This window comes from Prunus persica, chromosome G1 (genome assembly GCF_000346465.2).
Source record: "Prunus persica cultivar Lovell chromosome G1, Prunus_persica_NCBIv2, whole genome shotgun sequence".
Classification (NCBI taxonomy): Eukaryota; Viridiplantae; Streptophyta; class Magnoliopsida; order Rosales; family Rosaceae; genus Prunus; species Prunus persica.
Window position 1 is genome coordinate 25,426,291 of NC_034009.1, and position 7,426 is coordinate 25,433,716.

Genomic DNA, 7,426 nt, shown 5'->3' on the forward strand with positions numbered 1-7,426 from the left:
CCCCACTTTAGAGATCGAGGTGTAAATTTGGGTCTGGCCTTGTGAATCTGTAATCGATCCAAGCAATCCATTTCTTTACGAGTAGATCGTCTACGTATGGATAATGTTTTTTCCAAGATAGGATACCCCCCCCCCCCCCCCCCCCCCCCAAAGCCCGAGTCCAGCCTTAGTTGTTGGACTTGCTCTAAGGTAAGAGTAATTAGGCCTAGTAAGAGAAAACATCTTTTGCTGGGTTGAGCCAGTTTGAAGGCCCCAAGAACAGCCTGATGACAAATTCATGGGAACAGTCCAATACAAACAAAAGGTACAAATGTGTTATTTTTGCTCTCTTAAATTCAACCAATGTCCACTTGTATGAATACAAAATTGATGGGGCGTAATTATACGTTTGCGGTATTAAGGATTTTGATGCGCCCTATTCTTTTATTTTTTTCTTGTTGGATTGTGGACAAAGATGTTCAGATAATTTCAAGACAATGTAATTGACATTTTATCTGTAATAGCAGATTAGCGATTTAAACTAATAATCGTATTAAACAAAATGAATTTATACACACAATTTGTGACAAATTTCTTGAAATTAAAAAAAGTCAAATTAGAAATTATTGTACTACAACAATCCAATTCAAAAGAATAGGCCTACCTGAAGTGTACTACGGTGTAATTATCAGTCGAGGGAAAAAAAAAATGAAAGGCTAATAATAATCTTGAGCAAACTCTATTCTAAGCTGAACACCAAAACTGCAATTCAGCCAGGTTCATGTCTTCTTGCCCAAATCACGATTCTCATCTCATCTCATCTGATCCTTCAGGGCCACTTGCCACTTGCCACTTGGACATGCAACACCGCAGAGGCTATTTCCTATTGGTTTCTAAGAGACCTATTGCCCCCTAAATGAAATTATCATTACAAAAAAAACCCCACATCCCTTACAAAATTAAGATTAACTGAGTAATTATATTACAAACCGCCTCTAGCAGCACATACATACAGATGAAACCAGGAAAATATCAGGAAATGCATTACTGAGCACGTAAGAGACATATTTTTTATCAGGAATTGCCGGCAAGTGATCCAGCCAAAATTGATGTTTTCATCAATACATACCCTTGAAAACAGGATTTGTTCTGCATATGCTCGCACCATATTCCTCATACTCTTCTTTTGTATGGCAAGCCTGTACAGAAAGAAACTCCTCAATCAACAGTAAAAATTTGGAAAGAGAACAATGATAAAAACTTGGGGCAGTTTTATATTAGCAAAAAACAAGGTGAAAGCTCAGCATCAAATGCTGTGGCTGCAGAAATATCAAACACTCGCGTATGCATGGTTTCAGAGAGGAGATGGTCTCCTCATCCATGATCAATTAAGTTCCCCTTGATGCCATTCAATTGCTGAATAAAATGGCTCAAGTTATCATAACAAAAGGCACTAGAAGGGACAAATGGGACAAACACCTTGACCTCACAGAGCCCCTAGTTCTGAAATTAGTGTGGCTTTTTGGAACTCTTCCTGAAGCAACCACCAAATATAGCATACCATTTCCACACAAAAATTAGACCAATCTCTTTTCTGATGTCAAGTGTCAAATTATATGGACTTCCGCATCGTGCAAATATAATAAGATAATAATTGTTTTTATCTCCGTTTTAACTGGCAGAACTCATTATCGGTAGTGAGTGAACCAATAAAATTATATATTCAATTAGCAAGATATTGTCAAAAACCCAATCTGTAAAACAATGATCTAAGGGTTTCAAGCCCCATAGCAACATGAAGATTATTTGAGGGTTTCAGGATGCAGGGAGAAAGTTATAGAGGAATAATGAGATTGTCTGCCTATGTTAACAGAAATTCTTTATTTTTGTTTTTCATACCGCATAGAATTCAGGTGTGGATGCAAGTACAGAGCCTCCAAACCAAACTGCAAATCTCTGGATGGGATGACTAACAACATTTACTTCCACTGGCTGTGACTGCATGCCCAAACAAAAATAAAAATCAAACATATTAATTGTTTTTTTTTAAAAAAAAAAAAAACACATGCTGACAAGTTTATTGATAAATTATACATTGCACAACATCTGAAATAAAATTGCTTACTTTTAATTCCCCACCAACTCGAGCTTCAGATGCAAGAAGCCGGGCATCGACAATCTTCTTTATATCCCGTTGCAACCTCCTGTGGAAGTCCTTGAACATGGTTGAACCTCCGGACAACACTATATTCTGAGAATTACAGTAACAGTAACAATAACAAGACTAATCAATAAGTTGTATAAAGAAATCTTAAATGTAAGAACGAAGATCACTAAATGCATCAGGTCATAATACCATAATCTTTGGCGAAATTCACATAAGATTATAAAAATAAAAAAAAACTTGCATGTGATTGTCTGGACCTTAGAACTAAAAACATTTCAAACACCAGATTATGAACATAGGAAATAAGAAAACAAATCAGAATCAAATGAAGTTGCAGAAAACAATATTTAGATAGAAGGACATAACTGAAGTTAACAAAATTCAACCCATGTCCAAAGACCATTCAGCAATGGTTCATGAACCCATTACAAGGCTCAGTCACCACATTTGAGCCACACACAATATTACTTCTTATTGCTTCAATTAAATTATCCCATCTATGAGCAATTTCCAAAGCCTACTTCACCTTATACAAAGACCTCCTAGTGTCAATTGGCGCGGACTGAATACACTTGTCAATTACAGCTGGTAAGGGAGTGGTGAAGTCATTGCTATAAATCTCAGGATTAAAGAAAACCTGTTATAATATAAAAAATTCAAGACAAATTAGCAGAGCAAATGTTAGTAACAAGCAATCATTGAGAAGAAATTCAGGAGCAATTTCCCTTCTTAATCTTGCCAAAAAAAAAAAATATCCTTGGGGGAGGAGGAAGAAAGCAAACCTCTGGACCAAGAAATCGTTCATAGCCAATGTCACAAGAGTAAGGTGCGCCTGTCTTTGGTTTAATGCCTCTCCATTGCTTAATATACTTGGATGGTTCTTTATCGTGCTTATTGAACTCCTGCAATCATTGGAAAAACAGATTTTCTCATCAATCAATTTCCAAATTGAAAAATAGATTAACGAAAATAGACGTGTAACATAAGAAGTTGTGAAGTTGCAATATAATCAGTCAAGCTCATTACAGCAGGTATAAAGAAAAACTACACCCATTTGTAACAAGGTCTTGAAAAAAAAAAGGATGAAAAAGTGACCTTGACAATGTCAGAACTAGTATAGCAATACATTTCCTTCACTTTGCGAGCTACGTCAAAGGAGTCTTCTGGTGGCACATTCTCTCCTCTTTCCTGCACATAATGCAATAATCATTACTACCCAAACACTTCATTTGTAAATCTTAGTTCATATTCCCCATCTTGTATGGTTTCCAACTAATAACCATATCACTATAATGATGTCAACAAAGGTAATAAGAATGCAACTGACAATAATGGGATTCCGAAGGAAAAAAAAAAACAATGAACAGTTAGTAGTAGTAAGAGTAGAAGACAGCATACCCGCATAAGCTGCTGGACAAAGAGAGTTACATCTTTCCCGGCAATAGGAACTGACTTGATGCTGCTCCCAATAACATAACCTTCTGCAACAGGTACAACATGAGTTGCTCCATCTCCAACATCTACCACAACCCCTGTCATCTCACACTAAGAAATTTGTAGGTCAATCAAAGAGGAAACGATCAAAAGATACCAAAACAATAAAATAATAATAACAGACATAAACTAGCACTTCACACAACATACAGGCAACAGATAAAGTAATTTACAATTTAATGAATAGCATAGAACTCGATGAACTTCCTAACACACTTTAACTTATGATAAACACACACGTAATCTATAACACAAAAAAATTCAATACCAACCTTAGACGTTGTGTAACCAGCTGCAAGAGCAAGTACCGAATTCACGGCAATGTAAAGGCCAGGAACATTGAAAGTCTCAAACATAATTTCGCCAGTATACTCACGACTCTCCGGGGCAGTAAGCGGACTCTCAGTTAAAAGAAAATAGTGGTCTTCAGGATCACAACGCAAATAGTTGAATATGCATTGCTGCCAAAACCGCTCCATTGAATCCCAATTCTCGACCTGACCCTGGCGAACGGGATAGCTTAGATTGTAAGTTGTACTAGATCGAGATCTTTCCAGGGCCTCATCCCCTATAAAGAAATCAAGATCAGCCATTACGCCAGCATTGTGCTGCGCTAGCCAACCAGCCTTGGAGGAGGTTCTGGCCGGGTTCAGAAACGATTCGTTTAAGGCAACTACAGTCGGAACAATGTAACACGGCTCTACATTACCCGCGAACCCCATCTTAGTATACCTACAAAAATGGATGGAAATGCACATACTGAATAAAATTCCTTTTTGGGTAATTCTGACAAACAGGTGGTGCGTAATGCGTGTAAATCAAAATTCAATAGAAAAACACAAAGAAAGTCAATTGGGGCATTCCATCGAACAGGTTGTGTGCGTAAATACGTACCCACTGCCATTGTCGATAACTACAGCGGGGCGAGCAGCCGGGTCCATGAGAAAAAGATTGAAAACGGGCTTGGATTTGATTTGAATGGCGGAGGTGGATCTGCAGCTGAGATCCAATAGAGGGCGTAAGGGAAATGATCATGGTCGTGAAGAGCGCTTTGTAGAGCGCAAGAACAGATAACCCGAAGAGGAAGCTGGTGCTGTTGACGTTGTTGATGGCGACACAGACTTGGATCGGAAGCGAAAGCAGCGACTCAACGCACAGCTTGGTAGCTTGCAGCAGTTGGTGACTGTGATTGATGCTCCACCCATTTCAACGACGACCATGGAAACTGAATTCAACGCCAGCTCTCATCAACTGCATCATCATTGCTCTGTTTCTCTGCGTTTTTCTCCGATTCGATGCTTTTATTGGCAATCAAACAACGGCGCACCGACTGTGACCCCCCTTGCTTTCTCTTTTATCTATCTTCCTTTTCTTTTTGGCTAGTTACCTTTTGTCGTTCGGGTTTCTTTTGATATGACGTCGGTTTCTTACCGTTAGATTTGGACACCTGGCAACGGTCAGATTTTGGCTCTGGCGGGAGTCATTGTGGGACCCGCGGAATGTATATAGCGAAATGGTCCGTCGGTGGTTGTAACTTGTGCCCTTGTACTAAAAACTTTCTCGGTATTGACGATCTTGATTCTTGGTCGAGTTCAAACTAAGTCATGTAAAACACAAGTCACGGCATAATTCGATATATTAAATTATTCTAATGTATGTGAAGGGAAATTTAATTTGATATCGCTATTTCAAATTACTATAAGAGCAACTCCACCTCTTAGGGCAAAGTCTAAGGCAAGGGCAAGCAAGGGCTGACACTATTCACGTGAATAGTGTCAGCATTGCCATTTGTGGTTCCACCCACAAGAGCAAAGTCTAGGGCAAGTCTAAGGCAATTACTATTCATTGTACTTTATTTCCTATTTTTTATACTTTAAATCATTAATTTTGATAATCTTTTGTAATTAAATTTTCGGATAAGATTTTCGGATGTGAATCTCGGTTACCACGTGTCTTATTCCAGATAAAATTTTCGGATATTCATTAATAAAAATTATAATCTCAGATTTCCGATAAAATTTTCACCCTCTAAAATTGTGCCACGTGTCCCATGTCAGATAAGATTTTCAGATATTTTTAAAAAATTATAATCTCATATTTCAGATAAGATTTTCACCCTCTAAAATTGTGCCACGTGTCCCATGTCTGATAAGATTTTCAGATATTTTTTTTACAAATAGTGATCTCAGATTTCAGATAAGATTTTCACCCTCTAAAATTGTGCCACGTGTCATTTCTATCTTCTGAATCCCTCTATATAACTACACCATCAACACCACTCCTCTCACACCATCTCTGATATATTCCTTCATTTCTCAGATTTTACAATTTCCCATTATACTCTCAATGTCAAACTTCAGGAGGGTGTTGGAGAGGCAACAGAAAGAATGGGAAGAAATCCGGCGTAGACGTGAGGAAGAAGATCGGGACGCCGATGAAGAAGAGGAAGAAATGCTTGAAGTAGCAGCGGTGTGTATGATGAATCAATCAAGCCAACACCATCGTCGTCGTGCCCCGAATGTGGACAGACGCAGAGAGTCTCGGGGTAAGAATCTCTTGGAGGATTACTTTATCCTAAATTCGTTATATCCTGCTCATAAGTTTCGAGAGAGATATAGAATGCAGCCACATTTGTTCCAAAAAATCATGCATGATATTTGTAATTACGACACATACTTCATTCAAAAGCATGATGCTGTTGGAGTTTTGGGTCTTATCCCGGAGCAAAAACTTACAGCTACTTTGCGGATACTTGCTTATGGGGCATCTGCAGAGCAGGTGGATGAGATTGCAAGGATGGGAAAATCTACTACCCTAGAGTGCTTGGTGAGATTCTGTGATGCAGTGGAAAATTTGTACACGAGGGAGTACCTTCGCAAACCCACTCCAAGGGACCTGCAAAGGCTTCTACAAAAAGGCGAGGCTCGAGGTTTCCCAGGAATGATCGGAAGCATCGATTGCATGCATTGGCAGTGGAAGAATTGTCCTACTGCGTGGCAAGGAGACTATGGGAATCGGAAGGGCCAAAAAAGTATCATTTTGGAGGCCGTAACTTCATTCGGCATGCCTTTTTTGGGGTTGGCGGATCTCAGAATGACCTCAATGTCCTTGGTCAATCCCCGGTGTTCGACGAGGTATTGCGAGGCCATTCCCATCAGGTCACATACCAAATCAACAATACCGTATACTCTGGTGCGTACTACCTTGCCGACGGAATTTATCCTAGGTGGACGACATTCGTGAAAACAATTCCGAATCCCCAATCCGAGAAGGAAAGAAGCTTTGCTTCCTTTCAAGAAGGTTACAGGAAAGACGTGGAAAGGTGTTTCGGTATCTTGCAAGCTCGTTGGGCAATTATCAGGGGTGCTGCTCGGATGCTAGACGAGGAGGTGCTGAGGAGTATTATGATGACTTGCATCATCCTCCACAACATGATTGTGGAGGATGAGTATGACTACGATGCTCCAGAGGTGTTTGAACCCGATCCTATGAACACGGCGTTGACAAGAATATATGAAAGGCCGATAGGACCAAATGGACTACCATTGGAGCCCGAACCGTTACTTCACGATGGTCGATTCAACAACCCCATGATTGATCGTTATCAAGAAATGCAATCTTCATATGTTCACGAAAGACGTCAAGTTGACTTGATCGAGCACTTGTGGCAGATGAAAGGCAATCACAATGGATGAAGGCTAGATTCGTGCTTTGTTTGGAATTATGCTTTGTTTTTAATTATGCTTTGTTTTTGTGTGTTGTGTTTTGTGGAATTATTGCGAGGTC

At 39.4% G+C, this 7,426-nt stretch overlaps 1 protein-coding gene across 1 annotated transcript; it reads right to left on the reverse strand.

The window, feature by feature from the left end:
* On the reverse strand, positions 508 to 5,115 carry LOC18792059 (actin-related protein 3). The gene is made up of 9 exons (XM_007222370.2): positions 4,535 to 5,115; positions 3,913 to 4,372; positions 3,545 to 3,691; positions 3,242 to 3,334; positions 2,929 to 3,048; positions 2,673 to 2,783; positions 2,105 to 2,230; positions 1,879 to 1,977; positions 508 to 1,178 (listed from the first exon to the last, which is right to left on the reverse strand). Exons 1-9 carry the CDS (start codon positions 4,579 to 4,581, stop codon positions 1,098 to 1,100), a joined length of 1,284 nt encoding a protein of 427 aa, XP_007222432.1. The 5' UTR covers positions 4,582 to 5,115; the 3' UTR covers positions 508 to 1,097.

Bases quoted from the DNA above. Each gene is read 5' to 3' on its own strand.
- LOC18792059 (XM_007222370.2), bottom strand. From the start codon at position 4,581: ATGGACCCGGCTGCTCGCCCCGCTGTAGTTATCGACAATGGCAGTGG. The intron at 4,373-4,534 runs GTACGTATTTAC...CCATTTTTGTAG, and splicing joins GTTATCGACAATGGCAGTGG to GTATACTAAGATGGGGTTCG. The intron at 2,784-2,928 runs GTTTGCTTTCTT...ATATTATAACAG, and splicing joins AACGATTTCTTGGTCCAGAG to GTTTTCTTTAATCCTGAGAT.